The sequence below is a fragment of the Oryx dammah genome, unplaced genomic scaffold, assembly GCF_014754425.2.
Source record: "Oryx dammah isolate SB20612 unplaced genomic scaffold, SCBI_Odam_1.1 HiC_scaffold_18, whole genome shotgun sequence".
Classification (NCBI taxonomy): domain Eukaryota; kingdom Metazoa; phylum Chordata; class Mammalia; order Artiodactyla; family Bovidae; genus Oryx; species Oryx dammah.
The window spans coordinates 14097261-14119369 of NW_024070202.1; the positions used below are offsets into that span (position 1 = coordinate 14097261).

Here is a 22109-nt window from a genome sequence, read left to right on the forward strand (position 1 = left end):
ACAAGGAAAGGGAGATGGAAGGAACAGCATTTGCTCTTCAAACATTTTCTGAGCACCCTGACATACTGGGAGGAACGTGGAAGAGGGGTTGCCATTTGCAGCTGGCCCAGAAAAAGCAAGCATCCTGAGAATACTGGGTGCAATCTGACCTCAAGGTTGAGTCTGTGAGGAATAAAAGAGGAAGAGTATTCCAAAAACTATTCCTAGCCTTAAAAAAAAAGTGAGGAATGTGAGGACAATTTTCCCTAAGTTTGTGGGTATGGATGAGATAGTTGGGATCATTCTCATGAAGGTTTCAGGTCCACCTTAAGTTGGTCAAATAATCAGTCTTAGGAACTAAGGGTACTGCAAAGGGCATCAGGACTTCTAAGCAAAGATGTATGCAAAGTTCTCATTCAAGGCTCCATTTTTAATATTCTTCTCTAAATACAAAGCTCCATAGCAGAGCAGACTGGGCACAAACCAAAAAAGGACTGGGTCCAAATTCTAATTCCACCACTAGGTATATTACTTCAAGAAAATTATACTGGACTTCCCTGGTGGCTCAGCGATAAAGAGCCCGTCTGCCAATGCAGGGGACAAGGGTTCCATCCCTGGTCTGGGAAGAGTTCGTATGCCTCAGAGCAACTAAGTCTGTGTGCCACAACTACTGAGCCATCCTCTAGGGCCCTCAAGTCTCAGCCACCAAGCCTGTGCACTGCAGCTGTAAGCTTGTGTGCCTAGAGCCCAGGCTCCACAACAAAAGAGGCCGGTGCAGCAGAAGCCCACACCCCAGACTAGAGAGCAGCCCACACAGACAAAAGACCTGGCGCAACCAAAAATAAACAGCATTTTAAACAGCAAGCCCTGAGAAAAACCAAAATTAAAAAACTGCTTAAACTTTATGATTCTGCACCTAAGTTTGTGCGAATGAGCATTAAGTACCTATTTTAAGGACTTGTTGCAAGGATTAAACAAGAAAAAGGGTGGAAATTATTAGCATCGGATCTGGAACCTTCTTTACTTTTTTCATGCTTTAACCATCTATGTTAAAAACATCAGCAGAAAGCTGCGATCCCACAAAATATTTTTGCTTTAAAAGTTCTTCAAGGGACCTTCCAGTGGTCCAGTGGTGAAGACTCTGTGTTCCATACACAGGTGCATGGGTTCGATCCCTGGTTGCGAAAGGTCCCAGGGGACACATGGTGCACCCCCCGCCGCCACCACCAAAGTTCTTCAAGTAATAAGACTGCCCTTCCCCAGGTTTCCTTGCCTGTTTGCAAAGACCCCTGACTCCAAGCAGGTGCAATTTGGAGCCCGCAGGACAATCTCATTGTACCCTTTATCCTGTGCCTGTGGACCTCTGCCAGCAGCCCCAGACTCCCAATTCACGCTTCTTCACCCACACCGAATCCCCACTGGGGCTCAGCACTATCCCTATTCTGTCACCTCCCCATCTCCCAGAAAACCCCCTACTGCGCCCTCTAGAACTCACAGCCTGTGATGAGCACAAGGTCACCCTCAGTTGGAAAGGGAATCTCTTTCCGAGGAATCCTGTAAATATCCCTTCACCCATCCACTGTAACCAACACCTGGCTCGTCCCCGAGGTCCATGCCTCCGAGGCAGCAAGGAGCTTCCCTCCGCAGGCCCGGGTTGCACCCTGTTTATAAGCAGGGGAGGTGTACTCCTCTCTCCCACCATCCCCCAAGCCTTCCTTCCTAACGGCATTTTAAATACATCATCTGACTAGTGCACAGCACCTCTCCTTGTTTCTATCACCTAATAACCCCAGACTCGCACCTCCCCACAATGTTTTACCTCCTGTCTCCCTGATATGCTTGGCAACCTACTCCTACCTCAATTCTCAATATTCTCAATAATTTCAAACACCCAGGCCTCCCTATTAGTTGAACTTGCCTCTTCCAATGATCTTTTCTTCATTTACTCAGCCACTCAGTCCCATGGTCAGACTCCAGACTTCTGTCAGGACCAGTAACTGCAACACTTCCTTATTCTCAATTTCATGTGTCTCACATTTTGGCCACTATCTTCCAGTTTTCCTGCTCACTCTCTCCTATACCCCAACTTCAACAATTGTCAGCCATACTGAAATCAACAATTCATTAAACCTACCCCCTTTTCTCACTGCTTCCTATTCCGTGTCCTTTGCCTCTTTATCCAGATTAAATCCACAGTCGAACATTATAATTACTCCCCTGCATGCCCCTCACCTCCCTGCTGTATCTCCTACTCTGAGTTATTCAATGGCCAAGCCTGCAACCCTGGTTATAGCCAACACCTCTGGCTCCCTGCCTTGCCTCTGTGCGGCCGAACTCAGAAGCCAGAAAACAAACAGCCACACTAGGTGGTCTCACTTGCGAATTTCAGGACCACAAGCCCATGAGTGGATCCTCAAGTGAGTCCCATGCAGGAGTCAAGCTACATTTCCTTACACACTCAGTTCTGCATAAACAGTTACTATTAATATATTCCCCTCTCTCCTCAAACTGTCAGTACTTCACCTGCATCCTTCTTACCTACCGCCCAGAGAAAATCCAAGGAGATCAGAAGGAAACTTCCCCGAAATCCCACCACATCTACACCACACATCTGCCCCATTGTGGTACCTGACCTTCCACTTTTCTAGCTCAGCACTTTTCCCACTTTCAAGTCTCAGGAGCCCTTTGCGTGCTTTTGAATTACTGAGGATTCCAAAGGGCTTTTATTTATCTGTACCTATCATATCTGTACCTATCATAGTTACTGTGAGAAATTAAAACTGATACATTTTTAAAATGTTAATTCTTGCAAAGTGAATAAACCTATTACATGGTAATAGAAATAACATTTCTATGAAAAATAAATAAAACACAAAATGTAGTGAGAAAAAAGTAGTATTATGTCTTTGCAAATCTCTTAAATATCAGATTTCATGGAAGACAGCTGCATTCAGAATGCTGTAATCTGTTGTTTGGGTTGAAGGCTATGAAAGATTTCAGCTTTTTTACAGACTCATAGTTAGAAAAGGAAGGAGCATTTTAACAGCCTTTTTTTTAAAAATTATTTTAAAATTTTTACAATGTTGTCTTGGTCCCTGCTACAACAAGTCAAATCAACCATAATTATACATCCATCCCCCTCCTTCTTGAGCCTCCCTCCCTCACCCTCATCCCCCCTGCAGGTCATCACAGAGCACCAGACTGGGCTTCCTGTGTCAATAACACCTGTGGATATTCTGTGATATATCAAATCCCAACAAGGGGTAGCTTCTTAAAGATTAGTTGCAATATGAAATCTGAAACTGTTATCAATGACCTGTTCCCACTCTGTTACATTAAAACCCAGGGGTACGGGTCTGTCTACACTTTGAATACAAGTTTGACTCAGGATTTTCTAACACCATGTACTGCATAACAAGAAAAGATGTTTCCCTAAGTAACAAGAAAAGATGTTTCCCTAAGCTACATAGATCTTCCAAATGTTGACACATTTCAATTGCTGCTAAGTCGCTTCAGTCGTGTCTGACTCTGTGCGACCCCATAGATGGCAGCCCACCAGGCTTCCCTGTCCCTGGGATTCTCCAGGCAAGAATACTGGAGTGGGTTGCCATTTCCTTCTCCAATGTGTGAAAGTGAAAAGTGAAAGGGAAGTCGCTCAGTTGTGTCTGACTCTGTGCGACCCCATGGACTACAGCCCACCAGTCTCCTCCGTCCATGGGATTTTCCAGGCAAGAGTACTGGAGTGGGGTGCCATTGCCTTCTCTGACACATTTCATTACACTATGTTAAAAAACCACATTATTACTATCACCACTAGCTACATCAGAAAAGGCTTTAAGTATCAGAAGGCTGTCAGGTGAAAATTTTCTCTCAAAAAGTTTTCCTTTGAAAAAAAAAAAAAATGACTAGCTCAGCAAGCACCTGAGTTGCTTCCCCTCTGACAACTGCCACAGGCCAGTGCCCAGCAGTCTTGACGCAGGCTTCCCTCTCAGTCACTCGAATTTGTAAATGATACGTAGTAAAAGGTGAGATTTCATAGAAAGTCAGTAACGTTACTTCTTCTTCAAAGGCATTCTGAAGCAAAACTGGCACTATCGTTACTGCCTTATTGTGAACTACTGGTGTTGAACAATACAATGACCACTCGTACTCTTGGGTCTGGTGTTGCTGCTGAGTTGCTGCTAACCAGCAGTTCTATAATCTGGCTTTTAAAACCATCAGTTAAAGTACAACACAACAAAAAAAGGCAGATGATGTCTTAGCGATTTTATGTCAACAGTTCAGACTTCATGGACTCCTTATAAAGACCTCAGAGACCCCCAAGGGGTCTACCGACCACACTCTGAGAACAGCTATCCTAAATGAACTTTCCATGTTATCAAAAGAGGCCTCCGCCCTCTCAGAATGTACCAGAATTTCCCCCCTTTTCTCTCTGACATTGTCAATACTCCACTCACTGTATTCATTTCCATCAGCATGCATTGTGCTGTTCTCTACCCACTTTAAAAAGACCCTCTCTTTCACCTACCTTCCCCCTCCAGTTATAGCCCCATTTCTCACCTTGCTTTGACAGCAAAACTCTGCAAAAGAGGGCCAGGCTTGGTAAGTAGAAGGGGGAAGAGGAGGAGGGCTAACCCTACATATGAATGAGGAGTGAAATCAGCACCTCGTCTTTAATCAATCCTTTCTGGAATTAAAAAGAAAAACAACCCAGGCACCTGACACTCCTAAAGGTTTGCTAATATACCTGCGACATAATACAAACCTTTTTAAGAATTCTTTCTAATTTACTCTGCGCAGACAGCGTCTAGCCACCACATTGCACGCACCACCACCCCCATGACTTCAGACATCAAATATTAACACAAAGTGAGTAATGCAAAAAGAAAGGGGGTTAATCAGACACCTTGAGAGAAAGAAAAAATAACACTGATTCAACGAGAGCTGCTAATGAGGCTTTTTGTTTTGGTGGATTAATTTGGGAGTCTGATGACTAAGAAGAAAATTTAAGCTTCTCAGGTGACTGCTGTTGATTATTACCGTTTTTTTTTTCTTAATTAAAGAGATGCCTTTGCTTAATTCTACAGCTTATAAATTCCAGGTATTTATCTAAAATCTGTGTCCACCTGAGTAGTGCAGACAACTATCCTCATTAGTAAATGGAAAGACCTCCTCTTATTGATTATGGATTCTATTTGACAGACGATGAACATTTCAGGCTGTGAAGTGCTGTATGTTTAAATACATTACCCTAATACTCTTTAAGCATTGCCAATTGTCAACCTCATTAACTCTCAGCATGTGGCCAGGGCCTGGATTTCATCGCAACAGCCTCACAAAGTGAAAACAGGTATATAAAAATGATTTTATCATCAACAACATTATTATATCCTCCTTCACCTTGTGAAGTATTTAAAAGGCCTTTTTTTCCCCTTCTCAGAAGGATAAACAGCGAACGTGGGAAACACAGAGAACACACTTTATTTATATAGCCACGTGTTTTAAAACACAAGATTACCTTTTTTATCTTTTCTCCTTTGACACCCTTATTCCTCATGCCTCAAAATGGGAATTGTCCCAGGACTGTCTGTCTGTACTCTGAAGAGAAAAAGACTTATTTGTGGATGTTGACTATATTATCATTTTGTTTCAACAGAACAGGAGGCTAACAAGGTGTTACGCTGGACGCGTCAGCTTGTCATGAGGAAATCAGGATTTCACTTTTCGGTATGGTTCAAATTTTTCATAATTAAAATGTCCGAGGAGGGTGGAGAAAGGAAATCAGGATTTCTGACATTGCTGTTTTCAAAAGAAAAAGCCAACTTTTGTTCTCTCGTGGAGAACAAAGAGTCTCCACACCTGAGACAGAAAATACACAGTAAATTCACGCTTGACCCTAGCAAACCAGTTAGATACCAGTGCAGTCCAGTACCCACCCCACACTGACGGGGTCAGACCTGTATCAGCCGACAGCATCCTGAGCCCAAGAGGCCGGGCAGCCCACACCTCCAGCTTCTTTGGGCGATGCTTCGTCTTCCCAAGTGACGCCAGGTAAACGCAACAGCATTTGCATTACCAGGATCTCCCCGGGCCCCTCTAGTGAGACTTCAGTTCATAAACCACATCTAGAAACATGTTCGCCAAGCTCAAAGGGACACAAACACAATTTATTTTTTCCCTTGCTCTTAGGAGATAGCTAGGCGAACAACGTACTAAAACTGCAGGTAAAAAAGTTTCATTTTAAACAGAAACATAACAGGGACAACCAAGCTGAAAAGACACACCGGACATTATCCAAACACAACATCAAGGGGAAAATTCACACCGTCCAGTCAGGGTAAGAGGACCTAAGTGGAAGGAGCTGAGAGACCCAACCCCTCCCCTTCTCTCCCTCCTCAGAGGCTCAGGAAACCCTCTGCACCTAGAGGCTCATTTGACAAAGAGCTTCCAGGCTTGTGCACCTTCAAGGAACCTCAAAAACAGATTAAATTCATCACTAAATCTGTTAAAACAAGGGAATGCAGAGAAATCTAAACACGACAGGCAGTTAGAAGGGAAAGTGAGGACTGGTGAAATCAAAGAAGATTAATAGGGAAGACCGTGTTTAGCATGCAGGGCACGCCAACCCTCCGGCTCACAGGACCCTGTGATGGCTTGCCATTGGTCCTGTGACAAAGACCCCCAACCTTAATATCAAGTACAAGTTCCCACACAGTCTAGCGTGGCCCACCTCTCCCTGACCATGCCCTGCACTTGCCATGCTCTGGGCCTGCCAGCCTCAGCATTTCAGAATGTGACTTTGAAGCTGCTGTTGCCTCTGTCTCCAACGTTGTCCTCTGTCCCCAATGCCCGGCCCGGTAACTTTTCCAGTTCCCATGGCTCAAGAATCCTTCCTGATCTCCCCATCGGCATGAAGCCCCCAGGCTCTCTCCCATACCACGTCTCTGCAACATAACACCCATCACAACATCAATTCACACTTATTTGTGGTTTTCTGATGAACAGCTGTCTGTTCCACTAGTTAAGAAGCACCCAACAGACAAGCACTCCTTTCCCCCCATTCACCATGGCATCCTGCACCCACAGAGCAGCGCCAGACACAGAGATGAGGGTCTCAAATAGCTACTAAATGACTGAGTGGACAGCCCTCCACAACAGGCTCACAGTGTGGAAGGCTGGCCAAGCCTCAGGAATTATTAAATTAGTGTCAAGAGGGCTCCAGAAGAATAAGATCCCTTTGCCAGAAAGCTTCTAAGTCCATGCAGTGCACAGGTGTTTAACGTCCATGCTGAAGTCTCCCCAACCCTAAGCGTAGCTGAAGCCTGCAGGAAGGGGCCATGCCTTCCAGAAAACAGTCCACAGCAGGGGTCTCTGCCCTGCCTGGAAAATGTCTGGACCTACGAAAAGCTACTACTGAAAAAAAAAAAAAAAGCTGTTAGCACTTCTCTGGTGGCTCAGTGGTAGAGAATCTGCAGGAGACATGGGTTTGATCCTGGCTCCAGGAAGATTCCCCCATGCCACAGAGCAACTAAGTCCATGCGCCACAGATACCTAGTCTGAGTTCTAGAGCCTGAGAGCTGCAACTACCAAAGCCCATGGACCTACACAGCCTGTGCTCCGCAACAAGAGAAGGCACCGCAACTCTAACTAGAGAGTAGACCCCACTCTCTGCAACTAGAGAAAAGCCCACGCAGCAACAAAAGCCCAGCACAGCCAAAAATAAATCGTTTTCTTAAAAAAACCTTTCCTCCTGTATTAGGCTGATTAGGCTCTGTTCCCTGAAAATTCTTTACAACTACACGCCTTCTAATTGGGAAAGGAGTACATCAAAGCTGTATATTGTCACAACTTATTTATATTGTCTGCTTATTTAATTTACATGCAGAGTATATCATGCAAAATGCCAGGCTGGATGACTCACAAGCTGGAATCAAGATTGCCGGGACAAATATCAACAACCTCAGACATGGAGATGATATCACTCTAATGGCAGAAAGCAAAGAGGAACCAAAGAGCCTCTTGATGAAAGTGAAAGGAGAGAGTAAAAAAGTTGGCTTAAAATTCAACATACAAAAAACGAAGATCATAGCATCCAGTCCCATTACTTCATGGCAAATATATGGGGAAACAATGGAAACAGTGACAGACTTTCTTTTCTTGGGCTCCAAAATCACTGTAGACGGTGACTACAGCCATGAAATTAAAAGACACTTTCTCCTTGGAAGAAAAGCTATGACAAACCTAGACAGTGTATTGAAAAGCAGAGACATTACTTTGCCGACAAAGGTCCATATAGTCAAAGCTATGGTTTTTCCAGTAGTCATGTATCAATGTGAGAGTTGGACCATAACGAAGGCTGAGCACCAAAGAACTGATGCTTTCCAACTGTGGTGCTGGAGAAGATTCAAGAGTCCCTTGGACTGCAAGGAAATCAAACCAGTCAATACTAAAGGAAATCCTGAATATTCATTGGAAGGACTGATGCTGAAGATCCAATACTTTGGCCACCTGATGCAGAGAGCCGACTCATTGGAAAAGACCCTGATGCTGGGAAACATAGAAGGCAGGAGGAGAAGGGGACGACAGAAGATGAGATGGTTGGATGGCATCACAGACTCAAGGGACATGAGTCTGAGCAAACTCACAGAGATAGTGAAGGACAGAGAAGCCTGGCATGCTGCAGGTCATCGAGTTGCCTAGAGTCGGACACAACTTAGCGGCTGAACAACAATAAAAGGCCTTCTAATTCCCCAAAGAAAATAGCTCTGTAAGGGGACTCATTTCCCAGGGCTGCTACATCAATGACCACAAAGGGGTGGCTTAGCACAGCAGGAATTCATCTCCATCACAGTCCTGGAGACCAGATATCTGAAATCAAGGTGTCAGCAAAGCCATTCTCCATCCAAAGGGAGACTCCACAGGGAAGAACCACTCCTTGCCTCCTCCATCTTCTGGTGGCCCCAGATGTCCCCTGGCTGTGACCCTATAACTCTGATCTCAGCCTCTGTGGTCAAAATGCCACGTGCCTCTGCAAGTGTTATATCATATCTCTCTCTGCCCCTCATGTGGAGGCTTATGATGGCATTTAAAGCACAGGTAATCCAGGGTCATCTCCTCAACAGCCTCAATTTAGCCACACCTGCAAAGACACTTTCCCCAAAACGTCACATTTCCAAACTCTGGGATTGCTATCTTGATATCTTCAGGGGGCCATATGTCAGCTTCCAACAATGAGTAACCTAGGATTTGAACTAGATCTTCCATTTCCCAACACTCCTGGACTTTTGTAACAAGAAGGGGCAAAAATCTTAGTAGGTTTACCTAAGTTGAGTCAACAAATCGATGTGAAATGGAGGCCAGATATTGGACTAGATACTGGAGGTGGTAAAATGTGCAGGGCCTGGCGCTTGGACTCAAGAAACCACAGCTAGAGGACCAATAATTAACTAAAAAGGAGTGTTTCACGTCATCATGACATCTGGACCACCACAGCTGTCATTGGTTTTAAATCCTAAAGTTGTCCATCTATAAACAGCTTTTGAAATTTTCATAAAGTTGTGCACTAATATTCCCTCGGGTCAGTCAAGCTAGGTGCTCAGACCCCAGAGAGTCAGGCTAGAGGAGCAGCAGCCCCTGCAGCGCTCCCTCGCTGCTCTGGGTGTGCTGCGCTTCCGTGGGCCACCGCGTGGCTCCTGCCGTGTCATTTTTCAAGGAAGAGTACTGGTTTAGGAGGATGGTGTGTGCCTTGTGAACCTGACAGACGGCGTGATTCTAAAGGAAGGGAAAGGGACGAGGAATGCAGGCATCCCCCACTTCACCCTGAGAAGAGGCCTACGGCTAGATCGTTTGTGAACACTGGAGCCAGCTGTGGGCTGGGGTTAGGGTGAGGGAAAACGGCACGGGCACGTGTGAATGGGTCTTGAACCCTGGTCCTTTGCTACGAGCTCAATCAGCTTAAATACCAGACAAGTTCTTGTTCAGTTCAGTCCTTTTGGAAAGAACTGTAACAATGCGTATCACAGCTATAAAATATTCCTACCCTTAGACCCAGGAATCCCTCTGTTAAATCTAAGGAAGTGATTAAACAGATACCACATTAATGGCAGAAAGCAAAGAAGAACTAAAAGAGCCTCTTGATAAAGGTGAAAGAGGAGAGTGAAAAAGCTGGCTTAAAACTCAACCTTCAAAAAACGAAGATTACGGCATCTGGTACCATCACTTCATGGCAAATAGATGGGGAAAATGGGGAAACAGTGTCAGATTTCATTTTCTTGGGCTCCATAATCAACGCAGATGGTGACTGCAGCCACAAGATTAAAAGACGCCTGCTCCTTGGAAGAAAAGCTATGACAAATCTAGACAGTATATTAAAAAGCAAGGATATCCCTTTGACAACGAAGGTCTGTATTGTCAAAACTATGGTTTTTCTAGTAGTCATGTATGGATGTGAGAGTTGGACTATAAAGAAAACTGAGCGCTGAAGAATTGATGCTTCTGAACTACGGTATTGGCAGAGTCCCTTGGACAGCAAGGAGATCACCAGTCAATCCTAAAGGAAATCAACCATGAATAGTCATTGGAAGGACTGATGCTGAAGCTCCAATACTTTGGCAACCGAATGTGAAGAGACCACTCATTGGAAAAGACCCTGATGCTGTGAAAGATTGAGAGCAAGAGGAGAAGGGGGTGACAGAGGATGAGATGGTTGGATGGCATCACTGACTCAATGGACATGAGTTTGAGCAAGCTCCAGGAGATAGTGAAGGACAGGGAAGCCTGGCGTGCTGCAGTTCATGAAGTAGCAGAGTCCAACATGACTTAGTGATTGAACAACAACAAATTAAACAGAAGGGGGAAATGCCACATACATGAATATATTCACTCCAGTAGTATCTATTATAGAAAAGGAGAAACTGAAATAACTCTGTAAGGGCATGATTTCATAAAGTATGGTCAATTAATCTAATAGAAAATGATGAAGCTATCTAACACTGTTCATATGAAAAGTATATGGAAATATGAAAACTAGCAAAGGCAGAAAGATTACAAAAGATAATTAAAACAAAAATGAATTCAAATTTTGAAAAATATTGATGCAGCATAAGTCATAGAATATACTGAAAAATTCAAAATACTGTGGCAAGCTGAGATGGTTATGGGTGGTTGTTTTCCCTATTGAAAATGACCTAGTCACTGTTAACACTGAAAAGGAAGAAAGGTGAAGAAAAGAAAAAATTAGTCATAGGGTAAAGGATTGAGACCAAAGATTTTCCTTGTCACAGTAAAATGCTAACATTTAAGATAATACAAAATCAGAAAGAAAACGTCAAGTTAAAGAGAACTGTGAGATGATGAGAGAAGAGGCCTCTCTGAACAGCGGAAAGGCCCAGGACTAGAGCCAGACAGGCCTAGGTACCTTTAGGCAGCAGATTGCTTGATCCCTTGGTTCTCATCTGGGAAACTAGGGAAAGAAAGCTGAGAATCTGTTATAAGTGCATGAGAAAATACACATTATGTTACATTATATATGTAAAATGTATGTTACATTGTTGGCGTGTAATGAATTCAAGGTTGTATTTTTTTGAAGAGTATATGTAAAAAGAAATAGGAAAAGCCAGTGTGTTAATAGGTGTAGGATGAAAAGGAAGCCAAGTACATTAGCAGATACTACAGTCACATAAAATTAATGACTGTAAACATATTCATGTAACTAGGAATCAAAATGTTCCCCTAAAAAGATACAAACACAAAAGAAGGGAAATCCCTGTGAGGTTAAATTTAAATAGGAACTATCATTATGAACTTTTGATTTTTTTTTTTTAAGTATATTTTCCCAGCTCTTTCCACTGAAATCTCAGGGAGGCAGGAACAGTCCAGGAGCAATGAGTTCGTGCCCAGCTTCATGTCTCCAAGCACCAGTCCCAGCCAGAAGGAACCTGGGCCTTTCTTTGAGAAAAGATCTCCTGGACAAGGGCAGGACAAATCCAAAGCCAGCTGAGTACACCTTATTTACCAAAAGCAAGGAACACTCAAAGGCTGAGGGTACAGGAGCCAGCTTGAAGGGACTCGCACTGACCACATTGGGACAATCTGAATAATTCAGAGAATTTAGTGATAGATTCTAATACATTGAATTCAATGTAAATAAATCCATGAGTTTACACTGATACAAAAATTAACAGAGATAGAAAAGGGCGTGGAGGGACGAAAGCTTTTCCTTACCAAAGAATTCTAGACAATAAATGAAAAATAAAGAGTCAGAAAAATCACTGTTTTTTCAAACACCAATGTAATGCCTCATCCAGTAAAGGGTCACCATGGATGTAATGCCTGGTCCACAAAAGGGTTGCCATGGATGTAATACCTGATCCAGAAAAGGGTCACTATGGATGTAACAGCTGACCCAGAAAAGGATCACCATGGATGCCTAAACTACTGGGTGAAAGGCTGCTGTGAAGCAGGATATTCCCACGTTCTGAAAGTGCCTATTTCCTAATTACAAAACAAAAGTGGTTCTGTAGAATGGAAATATCTGGTGGACACCATCTGAACCAAGTGATCAAACTGAGTTATCATCAATGCTGGGACAAGATAGTAGGATCTCTCCTAACCTGCACCCCAAAATTGATCATGAATCCAAGTCATAAGGAAACAACCAGACAAGTCCAGAACAAGGAACTTTCAACAAAATAACTGGGCCTGGGTTCAAAGTCATGATAGAATAATAAAACAAGGATGTGTTGTTCTTTCTCCTGTTGACTGCAAGATACAGTACTATTTTATATATTAAAAATGTATATATGTGTATATATAAATGCATTTTATTGCAGAAGTTTAGAGATGATAATGGTAGCATTTACATTTGAGTCTGTTTTGGACAAATAAGCACTATGCTTTTCAAATGATTGGAAAATCAGTTTTATTTGCCTCTTTTTTTTTTTAACGGTGGCTTGATTTTTTTAAGTAAAAAAATCACTAAACTTGATCAGTGGTTTAAAAAAAAAAAGGCAAGGGTCTGTTCTAGATTAGAAGATATACAGCAACTAAATATAATACAGGAAACCTGATTAGCTGGATTTGAAAAACAAAAGGCAATAAAGCATTTGAGGTTGGGGAGAGGTGAGTGGAGAGATCTGGCATATTTAAAATTGACTGGATATTAGATATTTCACATGATTGCTAATCTACTGGCTATTAGATATTTCACATGATTGTTAATCTTCCTAAGTATGATAATGGTTAAGAAGAACGCTCTTATTCAAAGTTAAACAATGAAGTATCTTGATGTCTGCAATTAATAGTTAACTGGTCCAGCCAAAAGAGGAAATTATGTGTGTGATGTGTAAAAAATATATGTGTGTTAAAACAAATTTTAAAAAGGCACACAGGTTTTTAAAATGTTAACAATCAATCCAGATGAAGGGTATCTATTAGACATTCGCTGAATTCTTTCCATTTTCTATAGCTTAAAAAAATTGTTTATCAAGTAAGAAAAAAACATTGATCTTAAACATTGAGTCAGCTAATTCATACTGCATGTGAACTTGGTCACATTTCTTCTGCACCTTATAAGCACAGAAGATGTGGAAGCAATCCAATCTGCCTCCCCCTCAACCACCACCACCAAAATGTTTGCTAGAATAAAGCTATGTTCTGTGCAGCTGTTTAGCCTGAAAGGACTAGTGTGAAATATACCTCCACCTCTCTCCCTGCACCTCCACAGATAGGCCTTGTGAGGGAAGAAACACCTGCTCCTAAATGATATTTTCCTCCAAAGCAAAGAATCCCACCTTGGGAGGGATTACACAAGTTGTGGAAAACACAAGTAGCCACCACTGGAACAGAGAAGGTATAATCTAGCAATCTGCCAGCCTATGACAGGAAGTATAATTGCCAATTTCCTCCCCACTTGCTTCCCATCTGCAAGACTTTCACTTTAGAGGGAGTCGCCTTCATGCACAATGGAACAACAGATGTATAAGCAAGTAAGGAGAAGTACTGGTAAGACTGAGAGCATTCACAGTACATCAGGGAGTTTTCTTTGGTTGTATCTCAAACCCATGCATATGAAAAAACAGACACAAGACCAAAAGAAGAAGCTCAGAACAGAAGAACACCCCAGAAAGGCTGGTCACTAATCTATCAGAGGGGAGTGTGGCAAGTGGCGAGGGCAGACAGCTGGGTTCACTACAGTTTACACAGAAAAGGCTAGTTCTGACAGATTATATTTGGTTATTAGGGAATATTGGTGCTCATATTACCAATATTTTGGAGCCCAAAATTCTGCACTTATGGTAAAAAATCAACTGCATTCTTACACAACTTAAGAATGACTCACTTTTTAAAATGTAAACAGAAAATATTGGTAAAAGAAAAAAAAAAAACGAAAGGCATTTTGCACAGTGTCCTATTTAAGTTTAGGTGGTTCCATGTTTCTCTTCCCACTTGGGCGGAATGCCTTTCTTGGGGATTTGGAATCATTATTCTGTCTGTCAGATTTATAGCATTTAATCATATGGGACGTTTAAAAGTTCCTTGAGCAGAAAGATTATAGAAAAGTTATGTTCACAGACCTACGTTTTACATTTATAATTTTTACAGTTGCCTTAAAACTTAAAATATACTACGCACACTCAAGCGCATCTTCACACCACTCAACTACAATAGCTGTGAAATTATAAACAGTTGTTTAAACTATGTCAAGAAGTCCAGATATAGAATCCCCAACTGGGATAAGAACATTGAAGGAACTGTTCAGGGCACCATTTCTAAAATAATGCATTAACTGTAATAGGGAGAAAAAATGTAGGACATTGGCTTCCTAATCATTAAAGAAACAGAAAGCTGTTTCAAACAAAACAAAAACTAAATGAGATAATCAAAAGCAAACATACCCATCTTTAGTCTGATCCACCACACCACTTAAAAGTTCCACAGTCTTTGGATTAGGCTGGCTTTCTCCAAAAATGTTCAAATATCGGGTGACGAAGTCATTGGGAGACATGAAAAATTCACCATTTTTTTCAATGCTTGCATACTGTTTAAAAAAAGAAAAAATATTTTGTTCTCACATGTATATAATCAGATCAATATGTGAAAAAAGCTGAAAATATTCAATGGATAAAATATCTGATATGAAAATATACTATTACAAGGACAATTATTTCCCATCACTCCAAGTAAAAAGCAAAAAGACATTGAGTTTGCCAAGTTTTATCTTTATACCAGAGGTTCTCGGCCTGACTGTCCAGCTTACAAACACCAAAGTCCCCAATAGGCCATCTCTGTTATAATACCTGCCTTTCTCGGCTGAACTTCTCTAGCTCTGAGCTGCCTGTTTTCATTTATCCCCACAGAGGGCAGAAGTAGAAACTGGTATCTACTTGGGACAGGCCAGGGACGCTGCTAAGTATCCCCAATAAACAGGCAGGATGCCCACCCCCTACCCCCCAACCCAATTAGAGTCATCCAGACCAAATGTCAATCGTGCTGAGGGTGAGAAACCCATGGTGACAGAAATTTGGAAAGACAAATTATATCTTGTTCTTTAGCAAAGACATACAGTTTTCTTAAAAAAAAAAAAAAAGTATTATTAAATCATGAATGAAAACAACCTCATTCTTTTGCCCCTTTTCCTGTTTTGAAAGCATCAGTGATGGAAAAGAAAGAAAAGAATGACAAAGAGGAGAAACTAGAGAGCAAATTGTTAACAGCAAGGCTTCTGTAAGACTTCATGGAAGACGGTAAGAAACGCTGCTATGAATGCATAGAAGTGTGAAGCACAGTGTTAGGTGTTTACATTCAATATCCCATTAGTATTATGCAACTGCTCTACAAAGTAGGTGTTCCCATCCACATTTTAGAGATGCAGTGGCTAAATCTTGAATGGTAAACTAACTCACCCACATAGGCAGGGGTAGAAACAATATTGAAATCCAAGTACACCTGACTTCAAGGTCTTCATTCTGCTTTTACTCCAGAGCTCCTAAAAATTACTTTTTTTTTTTTTCACTCGAGCCAAAGAAGAAATTGGGCCCCTATTTTTAAAAAGACCATAACCATTAAGAAGGCTAAGCACCAAAGACTTGATGCTTTTGAACTGTGGTGTTGGAGAAGACTCTTGAGAGTCCCTTGGACTGCAAGGAGATCAAACCAGTTAGTCTTAAATGAAGTCAGTCCTGAATATTCATTGGAAGGACTGATGCTGAAGCTCCAATACTTTGGGCACCTGATGGGAAGAGCTGACTCATCAGAAAAGACCCTGATGCTGGGAAAGATTGAGGGCAGGAGAAGGGGGAGAAGGGGGTAACAGAGGATGAGATGGTTGGATGGCATCATGGACTCAATGGACAAGTTCCGGCAGACAGTGAAGGACAGGGAAGCCAGGCGTGCTGCAGTCCATGGGGTCACAAAGAGTTGGACATGACTGAGCGACTGAACAACAAAATTAAAAAAAAAAAATTGTTTCCTTAATTCCTTTACTATGTCTGTTTGTATCATTCTTCTGTGTTAAGTCGTTACAGTGAATAAAGGAAGAGCTGTAAGTTCCTTTCCACCTGAAAATGGGGACAAAGGGTATCATGAAAGGAAAATGTGCATTTATTTCAGTTCCATCTTCTCAAAATGCCTAACGTAGTAAGTCCTAAAGAGATTCTGATTGGTGAATAAACAATGAGAGAGTTCCAGGAAAAAAAAAAAGAAAAAAGAAACGCTGCTATGGTTAGTGTCCTCTCCATTCCAGAAGAGAAAGAGTGAGTGAGAATAAGGTGGTGTGCAATGCTTTTTCACAGCCTTCCCCACGTTCACAACATGGAACCTGCACATTACTGTTCTGTAGAGGTGGGGGGCTGTGAGAAATGCTGCAGAACAACTTGGGGGTCACACAGATACTTACAGAGCAGGAGAGGGCCTCTTGATCTTTGGGATCAAACAGTGTCTTGTGGTGGGGAGATGGGGACCTCAAGCTACAAGAAGAACAGGGCTAGCTGGGTGACAGAAGCCGCTGTGATGGGAGAGCACGGTGAGCAGGGGTGCAATGACAGTCAAACCCAATTAAAACTGCTTTTGCAAGTCAACTTGTGGGCTTCCTGGAGATGCAGACATAGAGAGCAGTCATAGAACAGACACAGAGAACCCCACCAACAGTAGAGAGAACCCCATGAACAATGGAGAGAACAGACTTCTGGACAAAGAAGGGGACGGGCAGGGTGGAACGAACTGAGAGAGTAGATTGCGACATACACATTACCATATGTAAACTCAGAGGGCCAGTGGAAATGTGCTCTATGACGCAGGGAGCTCAAATCTGGTGCTCTGTGACAACCGAAAGGGAGGGGACGGGGTGGAAGGCAGGTTCAAGAGGGAGGGGACACACGTCTACCTATGGCTGATTCCTGCTGATGCATGGTAGAAACCAATAAAATACTGTGAAGCAATTATCTTCCAATTAACAATAAATACATTACAAAAAAGAATCTGCCTGCCTAACCCTAACCCTAATTGGATTCCATCCCTGCTTCAGGAAGAGCCCATCCGATGCGGGCAACTGAGTCTGTGCGCCACGACTATGGAGCCAGTGCTGCAGAGCCCGCAAGGCCCAGCTGCTGGGCCCAGGAGCATCAATTACTGAAGCTCACACAGCTACCGCCAGCGCTCCACAACAACAGGCGCCATCAGATGAGAAACCCGTGCGCCGCAACCAGAGAGTAGCTTCTGCTCGCTGTGATGAAGACCCAGCACATCCATAAGTAAATAAACAAATCTTTAAAAAAAAAAGTCATTCGTTCTTTCTACATTTTAGTCATTCCAAAGCCGGATCGGCTCTTGAGTAGATACTCAGCTACAGGCTTTGGAGTCTCTCAGGTCTGGGATGCAGGCAGCTCTGCTTTTGCTTCTAACTCAGGTAAGTTAACTAAAGCTTTCTGGGACTCTGGATCCTCACCAGTAAAATGGTGATAAGGACACTACCTGCTGTTAAGGTGATGTTAGAAATAAATGAACAGTCATGAAATATACTAGGCACGATGCCATACACACAATAGGCATCTTATAAATAAAATGTTAAAGAAAAACCAATAATCTAGCACATTTCTGTTCAGTCGCTCACTCGTATCTGACTCTTTGTGACCCCGTGAACTGCAGCATGCCAGGCCTCCTTGTCCATCACCATCTCCCGGAGTCCCCCCAAACCTATGTCCATCGAGTCGGTGATGCCATCCAACCATCTCATCCTCTGTCGTCCCCTTCTCCTCCTGCGCTCAGTCTTTCCCAGCATCAGAGCTGACTCTTCACATTAGGCAGCCAAAATATTGGAGTTTCAGCTTCAACATCAGTCCTTACAGTGAATACCCAGGACTGATCTCCTTTAGGATGGACTGGTTGGATCTCCGGAGTCCAAGGGACTCTCAAGAGTCTTCTCCAACACCACAGTTCAAAAGCATCAATTCTTCAGCGCTCAGCTTTCTTTACAGTCCAACTCTCACATCCAAACATGACTACTGGAAAAACCAGAGCCTTGACTAGACGGACCTTTGTTGGCAAAGTAATATCTCTGCTTTTTAACATGCTGTCTAGGTTGGTCATAACTTTCCTTCCAAGCAGTAAGCGACTGAACTGAACTGAAATGTGCTAGATTACTGGTTTTTATTTAACAATTTTTTGCACAGTAGAAAAGAAAAGCTCAAAGATGGCCCAATAATCATACTATTCTTTAGTTAGTATTGAATTTGGCTTTTTGCAAACGTGGAAGAATTATAATTTATTTTCCTAACTGAGGCAAAACAGGACTGAAATATAAAGGAAATGTCACTGTTAATTACAGCAATCCTATGATTTAGAATTATACCTATGTTTGCTTATAGTAGTGAATAATACATTTATTTAAAAACACAATTTAACTCTCCTCTCACCAGTAGACATTATTATTAATGGATTATCTCCAATTTTTCTTATTTTTTTTTTTAAAGCTAAAGTAACCAGCTTTGCATATAACATCTGTCCAAATTCCTGGCAGTTTTCAAAGGCTAGACTCCCAGAGGAGAAATTGTTGAGTCAAGGGAGAGGATCTTTAAGGCTCTTGATACTTACTATCACACTGCTCTCCAGAAAGGACTGTACCAATTATACTCCCAACCAACAGCATGAGAACATGCCCTTTTCCCCTTTGTCTATCATATTTGCTGCAAATAGCTTGATATTTTTATATAATTGAGTCTGTTGATTTTTATCTGCTTTACAATTTCTTCCACTACTTCTAAGTTTAGAAGCTATTATAATTCTTCATCACAAGACTACATATTCACCCATATTTTCTCTTAGCCTGTTTTGAATAGGTTTAGCTTTTCCCTTTAAGTTTCAATACATTATTGGTACTTTGTTTTCGATGTGGTTTGAAGTAAGGATCCTCCAACTTGAGTCTCTTCCACTTACTCTCTTGGTTGTCTCTCGGAAGGGAAGATCCCCTGGAGAAGGGAATGGCAACCCACTCCAGTGCTCTTGCCTGGAGAATCCCACGGACAGAGGAGCCTGGAAGGCTACAGTCCATGGGGCCATGAAGAGCCGGACACGACTGAGCGACTAAACAACTCTTGGCTGTCCTAGGAGCCCACACATCAAATCTCTCTCCCTTCCTTAAAGGGGATGCCATAGGCTAAATTATCATATGGTTGGGACCTCCCTGGTGGTCCAGTGGTTAAGAATCCACCTTGCAATGCAAGAGATGCAGGTTCGATCCCTGGTAGGGGAACTAAGATCCCACATCGCACAGCAACTAAGCCAACATGTCACAACTAGAGAGCCTGTGCACCACAACAAAGGACATCCCGCATGATGCAACCAACCCTACGCAGGCAGATACACAAATACTTTCCAAAATTAGCATATGGTCACAAGGGAGCGGCTTGGCAAGGAAGTCCATCTCCTACACACTTCTGATCAGTGGGCAATGCCTTCCTAAGTGAAGATATACTCAGACCCAACTCCATGGGAGGAATGCCAGGATGAGCTGACAGCTCCTGTCATCACCGCAGCGGGCAATGTTTCAGGACTAACCTTGGCAACTGACCCATCTACTCTTGCAAGATTACTTGCACCTTAATTGCCATAACTAGAGGGAAAGCTCTGCCAGGACAGAATTTCTTTTCCCCTTTCTCATTGTTGTGTATCCTCGAGCTCTAGACCGTTACCTGCTAGACAGGCAACATGTTCAATAAACATCTGACAAATGAATGTGGAGTGAAGAAAGCATTGCACTACTGGACTTCCCTGGTGGCACAGAATCCGCTGCCAATGCGGGGTTCGACTCCTGATCTGGGAAGATCCCACATGCCCCGGGACAGCTAAGCCATGCGCCACAACGACTGAACCAGCACTTCAGAGCCCTGGGGCCACAACTAATGGGCCCCTGTGCTGCACCTACTTAAGTCCAGGCGCCCAGGGCCCATGCTCCACAACAAGGGAAGCCACTGCAGTGAGAAGCCTGAGGACCGCCGTGAAGAGGAGCCCTGCTCGCTTCAACCAGAGAAAGCTCTGGCAAAGCAACAGAGACCCAGTGCAGCCAAAAATAAATAAATGCATGAATAAACAAAATAAGAATGCATTTCATTACTTTTTTTCTTACAAGTCTTCTTACAAGACTAATCACTCTCTTAGTTTTCCCCAAATGATCTTTAGAATCATTATCAAGCTCCCAACCCCTAAAAGAAAAATTTCCACTGAAAAGGCAAAATAAAACTATAATGCAATAATACCACTCCTCATACACAAGATAATTAAAAAGAAAAAAAACCAATGTTGGCAAAATATGGAGCAAATGCAACTGGCAAACCGCTTCAGAAAACTGCTTGGCAATGTCTACTGTAACTGAACGTACATGTAAGGACAGACCCAGCAATTTTACACCAGTGGGATTTTTTCCCTTCCCATAATTTATTATTTCTCATTGGAACTTTTACTTTTTCACTTACAGATGACCCTTTAACACTTTTTATAAGGTCATTTTAGTATTGATGAACTCAGTTTCTGCCTATCTAACCTCTTTGTCCTTCAATTCTGAATGATAATCTTGCTAGATACAGTATCCTGGGTGGTAGGCTTTTCCCTGTTAACACTTTAAAAGTATCATGCCATTCTCTTCTGGCCTGCAAAGTTTCTGCAGAAAAATCAACTGATAACCTTATGGGGGTTCCCTTGGATGCACTTTGGTTTTTTCCTGCTGCATTTAAAATTCTTTATTTTTTCTATTTTGATTGTGATCTATCTTGGCGTGGGTCTCTTTGGGTTCACCTTGTTTGGAACCCTCTGGTGCCTCCTGTACCTGGATATCTGTTTCCTCCCCCAGGTTTGGGAAGTTCTCAGCCATAATTTCGTCAAATACATTTTCTACTCTTTTCTCTTTCTGTGCTGTGCTGTCGCTTCAGTTGTGTCGGACTCTTTCTGACTGCATGGACCATAGCCCGCCAGGCTCCTCTGTCCATGGGAGGCTCCAGGCAAGAATACGGGAGTGGATTGCCATCCCTCCTCCAGGGGATCTTCCTGACCCAGGGATCGACCCCACGTCTCTTACGTACCCTGCACTGGCAGGTGGGTTCTTCACCACTAGTGCCCCCTTTCCTTTCTGGGACCACTATCATGCAAATGTTAGTGCCTGTGATGTCGTCGCATAAGTCCCTTTAACTAGCCTCAATTTTTAGCATTTTTTTGGGGGGGGGGTGTAGCTCTTACTGGGCAGTTTGCATTACTCTAGCTTCCAGATCACTGATGTATTCTTTGTCACCCCATCTCTTGTTCACATCCTCTAGTGGATTTTTCATCACAGTTACGTATTCCTCAGTGCCGTCAGCACTTTCCCAACACTATCTAGCTCTTCACAAAAATTCTCACTGTGTTCGATTCTTCCCCCGTTCAATTAGGATTCTTATCACTAATGCTTTCAACTCTTCTATCAGGTAAATTACTTATCTGTGTTTCATTAGGGTTTTTTCCCAGGGTTTTGTGCTTTTTTTTTTCCCCCTTATTCTTTCATTTGAAATATATTCCTGTCGTCTCATTTTGTCTAACATTCTCTGTCTTTATGAAACTAGGTGAACATCTACCTCTCCTGCCCTTGAAAGTGTGTCCTTGGAGCATTCCCA

At 42.7% G+C, this 22109-nt stretch overlaps 1 protein-coding gene across 3 annotated transcripts in view; it reads right to left on the bottom strand.

Moving 5' to 3' along the window:
- SLC25A13 (solute carrier family 25 member 13) overlaps positions 1 to 22109 on the bottom strand; it is a 232817-nt gene that overhangs the window by 166895 nt on the left and 43813 nt on the right. For all 3 annotated transcript variants that reach the window (XM_040260484.1, XM_040260483.1, XM_040260485.1), the window contains exon 3: positions 14874 to 15016. In XM_040260484.1, the coding sequence (XP_040116418.1) occupies positions 14874 to 15016 (143 nt within the window). The remainder of the gene's footprint in view (positions 1 to 14873; positions 15017 to 22109) is intronic.